The following is a 14,322-nucleotide window of genomic DNA, read 5'->3' as shown; positions in this document are numbered from 1 at the left end:
CGGCGTCAAATGGCTCTCCTTGGAATGTTCGCGCCGCACGCCTCAAAAGCAGCCGTGTTTGCTCTCCCTTGTGTTTTTTGTTCCTCGGTAATGTCACAAAAGGGAGCGACTGTCTGGCGTGTGTGTGTGTGTGTGTGTGTGTCTCAAAAGGGATTAGAAAATGAATACTGTTTTGCGAAGATTGCATCTTTGAAAAAATAAAAAATAAAAATCATGCGTCCTTGTTGATCATTTCATTTTCGTTGATGTATCAGAGGAAATCCGGTCTTGTCGTCTTTCAGGTGTCGGGTGATGAAAGTTTTTTTTTTGTTTGTTTGTTTTATCCCCCCTTCTTTAGTTTCTTCGCTGCCCTCCAGCGCCGCTCCTCATTTGTTGACTGACTCATCGTCCAGCGTACGGTTGCCAGTTATTAAGCGTTGCCACGGTTACCACGGTGGGGGTGGGGAGCGGGGGGGGGGGGGGTGTGCTGCGGTTGCCGAGCAACGAGGAAGTCAGGTGTGCACGCTCACCAGGCTTGAAGAGGACACTGTAAAAAAAAAAAAAAAAAAAAAGAGAGATGCGAAGAAGGAGAAAGAGAGGCAAAAGGAGAGAACATATAGTTAGGCAAAGTAAAAGTAATGTATAGTAATAACCAAATTCAACAAAATGCGTTAATGCAATAACAGGCATCTGGGCTTCCTGCGGGTGAATCGGTGAAGAGAAAGAAAGTAAATACATCAATTGCGCACCTTCATGAGCCACACCTGACTAAATACATTCTCCATCCCTCTTCTGCCGACGCTGAAAAGCATTGTTTCCACTTAAACAGCCTTTTTATCCCCGAGATTGTTTGTGGAATTTCGTTTTTTGTTTTTTTTTGCCCTTTCATCGGCGGGGCGGAGGCGGCTGACCCCCGGCTGACCCCCTGTCCGGCAAACAGCCTTACCTGATAAAGGTGACCCGCGCCTAAGTCCTGAGTCATTAGAAACGGGGCTCTAAGTAGAGGTGGCTTTTAAACGGAGCGGGTGTAATGGGGAGGGCGTAATGGAGAGGGTTCTCGGTAAACAAGGGAGTTATAAACGCCGGGCACGTCGGCCGTGTCATCGGAGAGCGCGGAAACCTCTGTCTCTCCAAGGGACCCTCTGATGAGGAGCTACGTGGGAGAGCTCGGTGGGGGAGAGGCTCCCCCGGATACCGAGGCTCGCAAAACAGCCGCGGGTGACAGCTCGGAACAGGACGATTTGTCGTCGAATGCACGAATCGGGCCCGGTCCGCTCTGACGCCCCATTGCGCGATCCCATCCCGTCGCCGCCTCGGCCTATCAGCAGCGGTGCGGCGGCGCGAGCGCTCGCCCGGCGTGGGAAATTGAGCGTGTGAAAGCACCGGGGCGGGGGGGCGGGTGGCATTTCAGGCTAGAGCGATCACTTAGAGCGGGGAGAAGTAGGAAAGAGGAAGAGATGTAATTACTAAGGAACACTCCACCTCCAGCCTACCTCCGACCTCGCGGTGTCACCGAGCTCGGCGGCAGGGCGCACAAGCCCCCGGAGGAGCTTTGATTAACGGCGAGCCTCATTTCCTGATCGCGGGGCCAACGCTCTCGCTCCCTCGCCGGGGAGAGGAGAGTGAAAAGGAGGCGGCGTTAATCAAGCGCCGTTCAGGCTGAGGGCACACCAGATTGATTGGACGGGTGGGTCTTTGAAAGGAAATAGGAATTCTGAGGAGTATACTATCGGCGTACCCCCCCTTCCCCTGGTCTATTAGTTTGAACTCCTCCGCCAGGAGGAAAAAAAAAAAAAAAAGCATTTGAACAGCGTGAGACCAAAAACCAAAGAGGACGACCATGGCCTAAAAAGTTCCAAGTTTGAAAGGTTTCCGCGTGTTATAAGTGCGCACATGTTAACGCCGTGATTTCACCCCGTGAATCAACCCGTTTAAACTACGTGAACTGAACTGAGGAAATGGTATTTACCCACGAGAGACCCCCGAGTTGCACCATCTTGTTTACAGGAGCGTCCTAATGTGACAGGAATTAAACAAGTAAACACACAACAATTACAAACACTGCACACTCCTCCCTGTCCTAATGCCTCCTTCTATTGATTGTGTCAGAATTATTATGGACTGTATTTTCTTTGCCTGAGGCTACGCAATTATTACCAGCAATTATTGAAGAACATTGCAAGAGTCGGAGGATAAACACAATAAATTATGTCTCTAGTTGGTGATATATTTGGCAGAAACAGCATATCTACCAGAAACAAACATGTTGTAGAAAACAAATTATAGTCGGTGCATGCACGGAGTCGTGTGTTGAGTCATATGCAAAATATTCTGGTTGTCGGGGAGTTTTGGTGCCTGACTGGGGCTTGTTCTGCTGATGTCAAGTGGGTACAATTCTCACCGGTTTGCTTGATGACATGGAGCTTAGGGCGCTGATGCTGTTGGCGTCTGTCACCACCATTGCTGAGGGGAATCGTGACGGGTGGGAATACTGTGGGGGCTCTTGCTTGTGGGAGTACACTGTAAATACAAAAAAAAAACCACATAATGATGGGGTAAGTTTAGAAAAGTTGAAAACAATCAATTAAAAAAAAAAAAAAAAATTTAATTGACCAAAAGAGGCCTGTTGTAAGGGGTTTGACTGACCAAATGGAGTCGGTGAGTGTGTGACTGTGGCCATGAAGGGCTGCTGGCTCATGTGGCTGGGGGACTGCTGCATCAGGCTCTGCTGGTGTGGGCTGTGGAGCTGCTGGGAAAACTGCACCGGCTGCAGAGCCGCCAGGCCGCCGGACACGCTGTTGATCACCGGCACCGTTTGGGACTGCGACGTGTTCAAACCTAGCGAGGACAAGAGAAGACTTAATGCTTCGAACGCGTTTTGCTGTCACTTGTCTGTTTTTATACTATAAAACGAAGCTATACAAAATAAATGTCAAGTTATGCATGTGACTTGCAGGGTCCCTAAGCTAGACAGTGAGTCTCTACCAGCTGCAGCAGAGTTGCTGCTTCGTCTGTCTTTCTTAGCGACGGACAAGTGAAAAAACATGGTCCCTATCTTTATTCAATGTATTATTACATTATACCTGGACACTTTGGAAATGCAAAATATGTGTTGAGAAATAATATATGGTCAATTTGCATGGATAACTGTAATTAAGGCAACACAAAGGACAGTTTTTCCATTTTTCAACCCAGGCCTTGTTAATTTAAATGTTGCTCTGCTGCAGCTTTTCACTGTGCTTGAATGCATGAAGAGGGCCAAATGCGTAAGCCTTAAAAATAAATTTTAAATCTCCTTTTAGGAAATAGAAAGCTCACATTATTGACAATATCATATTGACAATCACACTTTGGATGTACCGCGGCAATTGCAAAAAGTTGTTTTAAATAAAATGTCACATTACTGTGATTTTAAACATATTGTAAAAATATGTGACTAACAATGTGACTTTCTTGTTTTGGAAAAGGGAGATTTAATATTTTTTAGGCTTAAACTTTCGCCCCATTGGACTGCATTAAGCCCAGTGAGAAGCTGTAGCAGAGTGTTCAATAGTGAAGCGCTCAGCGACTCAGCATTTTAATAAGGTCTGTGTTGAAAAATAGCAAAACCAACCTTTGAGAGGCTTCGGGATGGAGGGAGATCGGAGACTTACTTTGTGCTATAGCCATGACTCCGGAAAGAGGCATGATGAGGTTCTGTGTCTGTTGATGTGTGTGATGCGAGTTGTGGATGTTGGTCAGCGTGCTCACGGGAGGGAGTCCTCCACCCTGGCGGAAGATCGGCAAAAAAAAAACACAACATGAAACCACATTCCCGTCAGTGATATTTGCTGTATAACTACATTCAAAGTCGTGGCAAGTTGAGTGTCTGCTATGTTAAAGTCACATAACTCAATCTGAAAGTAAAACATGTCCACTCAACAAGTTGGAGGGATAAATGTTTACTTAGTTTTGCTGCTTTTGTACGATACTGTGCTTGTGTAACTCTTGTATACATAGTGCACAAGCAATCACTGATAAGGAACAAAGGGTGAACGAAAATAAAATATATATGAAAATAAGTGTTCTTGTGTGCAATTTGTGTCTGTTTGTCCCCGGCAAAGCTGATTGTGTGAGTGCGTGAGTGTTTTGTGCACACACAAACATACAGCTGAAAGTAGGCTGAATACACAGGAATGCCTGTGTGCAGTTCTGGTATTATACATGTATCTTTACAGTAATTCCATGTAAAAATCCAGAATAAAAGATTATAAAATTAAAGGAAAGACATTGTTATGCCTGCTCGTAATGCTCATCCCTGCTAGGTTCCTCCCACTGCAGGAGGGCTGAGTCTATTTGAATAGTCCGCTCGATGCCAAAAGGGTAGAGGGACCAGTCAGATCCTCATCTGATGATAAGAAACTCTGACCTGCCGTAGCACACCGCCCGCTCCCACTGCGGCTATTTCCCCTAAACCCTAGATGAGGAAGGGCAAGTGCTCTGCATTACCAGGCAATGTTATTGCGCATTGTTTTACAAGGCGTCCCAGTTGCTTCATTTTATGGCATACACGGTAATTCAGGTCATACAGCAACATATGGATATATCAGCATTTGTTGTTTAAGGTTTGTGTACAGCTTTCATTTTTACTGTTTAAATATTTGACTAGTGCACAGGGGGAGGGAGGGAAAAAACTTTGAGCATAATCAAATGCTGGCGTCATTTCCTCGTGGGGCGAGCAGCGCTCCATCTGTGGCTTCTCTTCGCTGGACATTTAATCAATAAGAGCAGAATGTGTCTTTGTCAGGTTTATTGGCTGAGCAGCGAACATGCCTGGCCTGCCCTGGTGAAGGCTGCGCATTTGTCTGGCTGTGGCCGCGCTCTACTGTCTCCACCTCCCAAACAGAGTGAGACAATGTGATAATTGTTCGCTCTCCCAAACGGGTCTATGGGAGCAGAGGTCCAGGAACCTTCTTTGTACATTTATGTGAAACGCAGGGCTTGGTCTTATCTAATCTGAGGCCAAGAGGGCCCAGGTGTGTTCACCACTCACCATCTTGGTGTCAGGTGATAGCAAACTGTGGCTGGGGTCCAAGCCGCCTGGAGACACCTGCTGCAGCACCGACTGGCTTGTCGCCATGATGTTGCTCCCGTGGTGACTGATGGTGGTGGAGGAGCTGACCTCACCGGGTCCCTGGCCATACCGCACTAAGCAAAGGACAGGTGGGGTGGAGAGGAAGAAGAGGAAGATGAAAAAAGAGAGTTTGTTTCATACTGACTTTCCCACAACTACAGTATAGTATTTCGAGCGGGGAGATAGCAGAGGAGAACTTGCTCTGTGACTGGCGGTCGCACCATTTTCCAGCCAACCACACTCACCCGCTCTTTGACTCCAACAGGGGAGCAAAGAACAAACAAACACGCTGAGCTCTCCGCTTGTGCTATCTATGAGACTCAGCCAAGGCCGTCCTCTGAGGCTATGTGTACAAACGTCACGAACCCCAGCGCACTTTGAAAAATCACACCGGGCCGTTCCGAAGACCAGAGGGGCACCACACCGGGTCAACCCGGTAGCGCGACTGCAACTGTGCCACAAAATGAACGTACCCAACTTAACTCAGAGGAAAAGCGAAAATGAAGTTGATTAGTTATTTTAGTGCCGTGACCTAATGTCGCGTCTAGACTAGTTGTTGTCTCTCACTGGGTCAGAGGAATGCCCCCCCGCCCCTCCACCCCTCCCATCAGATGTCTGTTTGCCCATGCTAGCCCCCTCTGATACTGACAAAGTAAACATTACACGATTACGAGCAATGTCGAACACATTCTTATCCTGTGGTCTAATGCCTCACACAGGGAGAGTGTCCCTCCCACAGTGGGTCCTCAGAGAGACCTTAGAGACAGGCTCTGTTTGCACTCCCATCTCAACCCCCCCCCCCGGCCCTACCTCTCTGTCCCTGACCCAGGTGAATCGGACCGACTACCTGCCAAAGCCAGTCATATAAACAATATGACACACGGATTCACAGAGCCACTGGAGAGGGAAAAGCAAGACTTCACCTCCATCAAACTGCAATAAAATATAACTGAAGGGCATTGTTCAAAATATATTGATTTCAAAGAGGTCTTTCGAAAAGATTGAACATTTAATTCGATTCCCTTCAAGGGAAAGCCTTTGTGGTGTGGGGGTGGTGTGGTTTAAGCAGCCACACCTGCCTTGGATTTAGGTAATTGGGCCCGGGATCAGGGTGGCTGTACGCCTGTTGCGCGTCAGAACAGTCAATGACACAGGGAATCACACAGGGAGAGCCTTTGCCTTGACATGTCTCCTCCTGCTCCCGGCTTGTTACATCTTGCCCACTCTCTACAATAAACTGGTGTGTTTGCAACATCTCTGCCTGTGTCTCTGCGTCGGAGGGCCCTGGAAACGCCACTCAGGTGGCGTGTGGCAGGCGGAACTGCCACAGACTTGCTTGTTCATCTTCCTTCATATCGCTGTCGATTTTCTTTGGACAAATTTCCCCAACTCAACGGAGGTGTTGCCAAAAAACAGGCCTTTAATATTGTAGTTATGAAAGTCATCCAAACCCACACGTCAAATCCAGTTCCCTCACACTGTACACGTCTTGTAAAAGTCAGACACAGAGGGCAATTATCCTCATCTTCCTGTGCCTGGCCGTCTTCATTACCATTACAGGGTTGTCAGGAACTCAGACACTGGAGCATTTTTCATCCTCTAAGCAGTTGTCCTCCATTTTGGCCAGCCCACAAGAGGACTATAGACCTTGTATTGTCTTTGAGAACATACTAGCAGCCCCACTACACTCCACCGTGCCTTGTAAACACCGCGGCAGAACAATAAAGTACTCCATTGGACTCGTGACCCCCATTGCCACACAATGGCGGCGCTCTCATAAACAGGCAGTTATCTTGGAGCTGGGCAACCTCTTAAAGTGTCAAGCAGAGAAGGATGCTATTCAGCACAGTTTTCTGTCTCTATGTCCAGCAGTAATTCTTGCTCGCCTGGAGTCTCCGCATGGAGTATGGAGCGCTTCTTCAACATACTCAGACACTCTTTGTGTCTATACAACCGAGAATAGCCACCATTGACTTTCAAGATAATCATTTGAAGAATTCTACTTTTGGTGGGATAACTAGTATGACCATAAGCATGGACAGTATGACTTTCCATATTTATTCTGTTATTTCTAGTTTTTCCAATTCCAATTTGCAATAGCTCTTCAGTCATAAAGACAATGAGGGCTGGTGATGTACTGATGCTGGTATAAGGTGTCGGTCCAATCCCATGGTATAATGGTACCAGAAAATATTCCATATACAAAACTTAAACTGAGACAAATATCAAACATGGCACATAAAAAAGATTTATGTGCCATGTTTATGTACCTAGATTTCTCAACTTGATTTCCAAATTTCTGGCCAATATAAGAACCTGTAAGATGTTCCTAATGGAGATAAAATTATTTTATAGCAACGGTTACATGCTTTAAATGGGCTAAGTCCATGCGGTTCATTAAAAGTAATGGGTCAGATTGGTTCTCCACCAATACTTCAAGATTAGGACTTGGAATCAGTTTTGGTCTTTCAAAAAGTGGCATCAGCATTCCTAGTAGAAGCCCACATGAGTAATTAGTTAAAATCAAGTCCAGAAAGAGCAAAGCAGAACTGAACACTGCTCTTTGTTAGATGGGGGAGGGCGAGAACTTCAGGGGGGGGAAGTGGTAGCTCGGCAGCGGAGGAAGGTTTAAAGGCCTCCAGCGCCCTGTGTGACCCATGTAAAATCAAAGCCTACCTCCCCATCCCCAGGCAGTGCTCATTGTAGTGTCAGTGCATATGACAGGCCTCACGGGTCTCTGCAGGACATACCCAGTCCCATTGGTTCTCTGGGAGACATGGGCGAGTGGAAAGTGCAGAGCAAGGCCATCCTTTCTGCAAGCTCCACGCTAGCCTGAGGTGACCTGGAGCAAAACAGCCCACGGATCCCTTCACCCACTCGACAACCTCCACAACCATTGTGTCTGGGCTGAGACTTCTGACTCGAAAATCCCCTACTTCTCTATCTTAAACCCCTTCCTTTGATTGAAATGTTCAGCACATAGTAAATTTACATTTCTGTTCTAATGATTTTATATATATATATATATGTGTGTGTGTGTGTGTGTGTGTGTATATATATATATATATATATATATATATATATATATATATAAAACTCTTTCACCAATATATTATCAAGATTATTCTTGACTAACTGCATTGGCCTACACACATCTTTGGATGTATAGATACACATACGCAGATATGGAGTAATCACATTTGGACAATGGAAATATCTAAAACTAACAGGATATACTGCTTGATTGCCTATCCAGTTGTGAATGGTGAATGACCAAGCAGTGAACCAAAACAGAATCAATAAACCCTCCCAAAGTGAGGGTTTCTTTAATCTGACCTAGCATTGACCTCACTCATATAACTGAAGGTGTGTTGCCATAGTTGAGAGAGGGGGTTACCAGCTCTCTCCACAGGCACAAAAAGGGGTCATCAGTCCTGTCTGGCCAGAAAAGAGCCAATACTTGGTGGACAGCTCATGCTGCTTCAAGTCTGCGCCCAACATCTACAACTATACTGATGCCCATAAAGGTGAGGGGGAGGCTTGAAAATCGCTCCTCCTTAAGGCCCAGCAGAGATAAATGAACCTAGGCTACAGTCACTGCAGTCTTCTAATACACCACAGACAATGGGCCCCCCCGCCAAGGCAGGGTATAGAAAGTAGAAGTCAGGGGACCCCCTTATCAAAGGCAGGGGAGATGTAGTAGCTAAGGATTTTAATTGTCCATTAAGCATGCATAATATAGGCTGTGGCCTAGCAACACGATGAGAAGTCCTGCTGGGATATTATTGTCCGGCCAGGGGCCGACACTGAAAAACAGCTGATGCTGTCGGCAGGATGCCAGCATGACACCTTGTAAGTAGCCAACTAAGGATTCGGAGGAGCAAAGGGCCTTCCGCCGCCGACCCTTCTCCTCCCGTCCCTCCACCCCCGGCTTCCCTCTCCAACGAGCCTATTGCTGACCCCGCCGGCTTCGTAACCTGAGGTCAACGCCTGGTCAGGTGTTCTGCGGGGAGGGCAGAAACCAGAGCAAACAGACCCTCCACGGGCGAGACCAGTTTATCCGCAGGTAAGAGAGCAAGACGGGGCAAACGGTTTGTTTTCTCTTCAAAGTTGACCTCGTGTTCTAACATGAAAGGACAACAATGGGCCTTCATTGAGTCTCTCAAATCACAGTTTTATAGCGGTCTGAGTGATGGCACTGAGGATAATGTCCTGTGAAGCCTATCAGCTTTGTTTTTTATGTCATATACAACAGGTAAACTCTCTGTCAGTACTCAATTATACTGAATGCAAACAGGTGTGGGGTCAAATAGTCAGCGCAGTAATATATTGCATTTCCTTGTTTTGGCAGTTATCTTAATGGAGTCATTAGCAACCTATGAGGGTTGAGGAAATCTGGGAATTAGGGCGGTAGGTTGCGGTGATTTGAAAGTTGCTTTGCCTCTCCCTGACCCTGGCCTGACCCTGTCCTGTCACAGGGCCGCTGTCCTTTGTGCCACGCTTCTTCACGCTGACTTTGGAGTGGAGATTGCAGGTACAATGTGGATTGTTCTTGGTGTGTTTTCAAAGATCAGAATAACAATGGCATTTGCTCAGCTCACTCAGTCTCATTGATCAGTTGCCCTCTCCCTTTCCCCCTCTCTCTCTCTCCCTCCCTCTCTCTCTGTACCTCTCTGATCTCATTAACAGAGTTCCTCCTCTCATTTCCAATATTGTTGGTGAAGAAAAACAATCAATCAAGCCATTTTCTAGGCATTGTTAAAGTATGGATATACATACAAAAAAAAACCCCACAATGGCACAGCGGCATAAAAAGAAAACCCTGGCAAAGAATAATTGCAAGAAGTTGCTTTGTGTGTCCATGTAGGTTTGCAGCTTACTGGGAGGTATACACGTGTTCATGCGGCGTATTATCATGAATAAGACGTCTTACTAGGAGGCGACGCGCTGGTCTGAGGGTGGTGTGGAGACCCGTGGGACAGCAGTGGGTTGAGGCTGTGGGTCGGCGTGTGGTAGGCATCCATCGCCAGCTTCTGCCTGAAGGCCTCCTCCTTACGCCGGTTGGCAAACCAGTTATAAACCCGCACTTCGGTGACCAGATTAGAGCCGAGGCCGTGAGCTTTGGACGGCGACACGCCTCTTTGGAGACACTCTGCTCTGCAAAGGAAGGAGGCGGTAGTATCAACAATACAATGGGAAAAAAAAACCTGACATAAACACAGACATATTAGTGGGTGAAATTCCCGTATCCTTCCTCCCACCTGTTGCACTCTTCCACCAGAGCTTCTCTCTCCTCCTTGCTGGGGTTCTTTTGCCGTTCATAGGCCTGGTAGAGTATCTGTTGCGACGCAGGCCCCCATTTGAAGCGGTTACGTCTCAGTTTCTTGCAGGAAGGCTCGCTGCCAACCTCCTCACCGGACTGCCCCATGTTTTGACCGGATGGGTTGAACTCTGGGAAAAAAAACGCCGGGTCCTGGTTGCTTTTGGCCATCATGTCGCCCCCAGAACCTTGCACTGCGAGGTTGAATTCTGAAAAAGTAGAAAATTTGGGATCAATTTGATACATTTGATATTACCAAATTATTCAAAAATATATTTTTTTGCTTGAAAAAAAACCCATAATAATAATACTAATGATCACATTATTATAATTTTATTACATTTATAAATAAACAGGGGGCCAGAGGGGTTGATAAAATCACATTGGTGATAGGAAAGCTTGCTGTCAATAATACATGACAGCTTTAATACATTAAGTCAATAATACATGATACATCATTGATTTGCGTTGTTTTTGTGTGTTTGACTATGTAATTATGTTTGTGTGTGATTGTTAGTGTTTGTCAACTTGTAAGCACATGAATCTCATGTATATTTGTTTGGTGGCATCATCAAAAGCCCTTGGGGGTTTCCTCCATACAACCAGTGCATTTTGTTCTTTGTCTATATGTGCTTGTAGTTTTTTTTTGGCTTGGTGTCAGTAATGTAATTGTCAATAAAGTAACTGTCAGTTTTTCATCCAAATGGTTCTCCCTATAAAGGTTGGAGGCCGACCAGCCATGCAGGGCGCTGCGGGGCCATGCAGGGCCATGCAGGGCCCACTTATCACAGGCATATCTAAGGTCTGAGAAACTCAAATATTAACTTACGTCTGAGAATTTCCCGCTGTTTCCTGACATACCAGGTGTAGAGTGCCGCTCGCTTCTGCGTTTTCATGGGCGTGCCTTTGTTGAGGTGCTGGGAGAGGTGGGACTGGTTGAGCCCCGTTATGTCCACCACCTCGCGTTGGGGGATGTTGTGCTGCTGCATGTAACCTTTAATCATGCGGGCCGCTCGCCACGGGTCCTCGCTGAGCACCAGGGGGAAAAGAAGCACAAAATACACCATTCATTTCACAACCCTTGGCCACAGTGTTTGTGGTGGGATAAATGTGTCTACAGTGTAGGCTCATCAGGTCGAAGAGAACAAGGGTTGAAAATTGGGAGGATTGAGGTGTCCACCCTTCTAGGGAGGTCTGGGGGCACGTCCTCCTGGGATGTTTTTATATTTGTTTATTTATTTTCAAAATGGCTGTTCAATTATGGTTTCTCCTGAATTTTATGGAGAAATACATATGAAAACATCATCATATGGATCAAGAAAACCAACAACTTAATCATATTTTGTAAGTTATTCATTTTTCATTCATCATGATATTATTCACCAGTTTCGATTTCTAGAGGGCTTGAAACCACCCACCCCCAGAAAATTACACCCTTGGAAGAGACCCATACAATAAAAAGCACCACTGAATATCTTGGTCCATTCCATTCTATTGCAAAGCCTCAAGTTTAAAGGGCTGTATAGTGGAAAACTCCCTCCCAGTCCCAGGGCCCCATTAATCACCGTGGCCTTTTCAATGGGCTGTAAATACTTTCAAATGTTAGTCCAAAGAATTGAAGAAATTTCGACCATTTTGTTTGGAAAACTTTGATTTATAAAACTGACGTTTAAATTAAAACACACGCATCCACTACTGTAATTACCGATAATCTGTCCTATAATAAATGTCGTTCTGGTTGAATAAAAAAAAGGGAAACATTAAAATAATAATGATAACAGCAGTAATTAAATAAAACGGAAATTGGAAAATTGCAGCATTTAGAAAGGTGCATACTCAATACAGCAGCCTTATCGAGAAAACAGAGACAGACGGACAGTAACCCCTGCAGTATGTCTAGTAAAAAGCAAATTAAAATAAAATAAAGAGTTTTACTTGGTGTTCATATTGAAACAGCATTTTAATAAATTCAACCATCTCTAAAAATCGTACCCTTATACAAATAACATATAATTACATTTTAATTCGATTGTTTCCCCAAAGTAACTTTAGCAACAGTGAAGCCTGATTATTAACACCGATGTGACGTAGTGATGAGCACAGTTCGGAGCGACGTTTTGACACTCACCCCGAAACACAGATCAGCAGCGTCTGGATTTAGTGACATCCGTAATTGCAAATCTACACACGACTGTTTGTTTTGGAGAACAACTAAGTCTGCGGGTTAAGTGGGAGATGTTGGTTTATAACTTTTGACAATGAATAACCAGATCTCCATTCAGTCTAATCACACACGCCACTGTGTATCTTCCAGTTGATGATTTATAGAATAAAATTAATAATAACTTCACCGCACGTGGGTTCGTTTTGATATTCTTCCGGTCCCGTTAATTATCGTTTAAAATCGGGCCTATACTGTATAATTTCGTTAATTTAAATATATATATGTTTTTTTACATTTAGTTACGAATGACGCTTTTTTGGGGAAAAATGTATCTACGTGTTGTATTATTATTATTAATAGTAACAATAATATAATAAAATAGAATTTTGAAAACGCAGTAACATAAAAAAATAATAATATAAAAAATATAATAATAATAATAATAATAATAATAATAATAATAATAATAATAATAATAATAAATCAACAGAATTGTATTATTTTTATTTATAAAATAAACTTGAAGAGGTCCATTTAAATCCCGTCCGACCTGCATTGATTCCCTTTCACTCTACGGAGGCCGCAGCGAGAGTTTATCGTTGTGGGAAAGTTAATAATAAATAGACGCAGTTTAGGTTGATATTTCCCTAAGGTAAAGAAATAATCCATGGGGATAATTAGTAACCAAGAAGGTGAGAACGAAGCACTGCTGGCGGGTTATTTCAAATTTGTAAACACAGAGAACCACACAACTCTATCGGCTGTAGACTCATAATAGCCAGAGCAAATCAATTCATACAAATTATATATAGTGTTTGCTAATATTAGGGAATATTTCATATTTATGAGGAAAAAAATCGTAATAATTAATTATCAATAAAACATAATTCACGATACCGGCGCATCTAAATTAGTGATGATTTATTTATTTTATTATTTTTATATTTTAACTTGTTGTTTTTATTATAAGTAGTATTTTTATTATAATTCTGATTCTTCTTATTCCTATTCTCATTATTATTCTTATTCTTATTCTTATTCTTCTTATTATTATTATTATGGTCCATTATTTTGGTCCACTCACGCCAGCATGCGGTCCACCTCGGCCCGCTGCTCCGCGGCCTCCTCGGTGTTGAGGGACTGGAGCTCCTTCAGGATCGGCGGGGTGTCAAAATCGTCCCCGTCCTCGGAGCCTTCGTCCCCGGACACCTTCCCCTTGCCGTGGCCGTTGGTGAGCGTGTGGAACACGGGCTTGGACTCCGAGTCGCTGCCGCTCATTTTGGCGCTGGGGGGAGGCGACATGCTGTGCAGGTTCTCCAGCTTCACCCCGTAGGCCGCCGGGCTGGGGTCGATGTCGTCCAGGGCCTGGATCAGAACATCTTTGGTCAATCCGGAGTCCAACAGGGCGCTGAGAAGTTCCTGCTGCAGGGATGTCAGCTTGGAGACCATTTTAGAAAACATTAAAATGTGTAAAATAAGATAAAATTAAATAAAATTAAATAAAAATAAAATAAACTAAAAGGGAGGGAGGGGAGGGTGGGTGGAGGCTAAAAGTTGCGCTGCTCCTCTGGAGGGTACTCCCGGTGACACCTGCTCGGAGAGGCTGCTTCACTTCCCTGTGGAGGGCAGTGCACTGATCTGCCATGATGCTTCCACTGTGCCGGGATATAAAACATGGTAATGAGTGGGCTGGCTGCCGGAGCCCTTATGCAAATGGCTGCAGAATGAGGTAGACATGTGTTTACA

At 44.9% G+C, this 14,322-nt stretch overlaps 1 protein-coding gene across 1 annotated transcript; it reads right to left on the bottom strand.

Annotated features, from left to right (window-relative positions):
• Positions 1-505: 505 nt before the first annotated feature.
• Positions 506-14,025, bottom strand: hnf1ba (HNF1 homeobox Ba; the record flags this gene model as incomplete). The annotated part of the gene is made up of 10 exons (XM_080006700.1): positions 506-526; positions 1,949-1,993; positions 2,381-2,499; positions 2,626-2,817; positions 3,633-3,747; positions 5,012-5,166; positions 10,026-10,249; positions 10,354-10,543; positions 11,242-11,441; positions 13,661-14,025. The coding sequence occupies 10 exons, from the start codon at positions 14,023-14,025 to the stop codon at positions 506-508; spliced, it is 1,626 nt and encodes a 541-aa protein (XP_079862826.1).
• Positions 14,026-14,322: the final 297 nt, after the last annotated feature.

Source organism: Zeus faber, assembly GCF_960531495.2.
Source record: "Zeus faber genome assembly, chromosome: 9".
NCBI lineage: Eukaryota > Metazoa > Chordata > Actinopteri > Zeiformes > Zeidae > Zeus > Zeus faber.
This window is presented reverse-complemented; position numbering and strand designations above follow the sequence as displayed.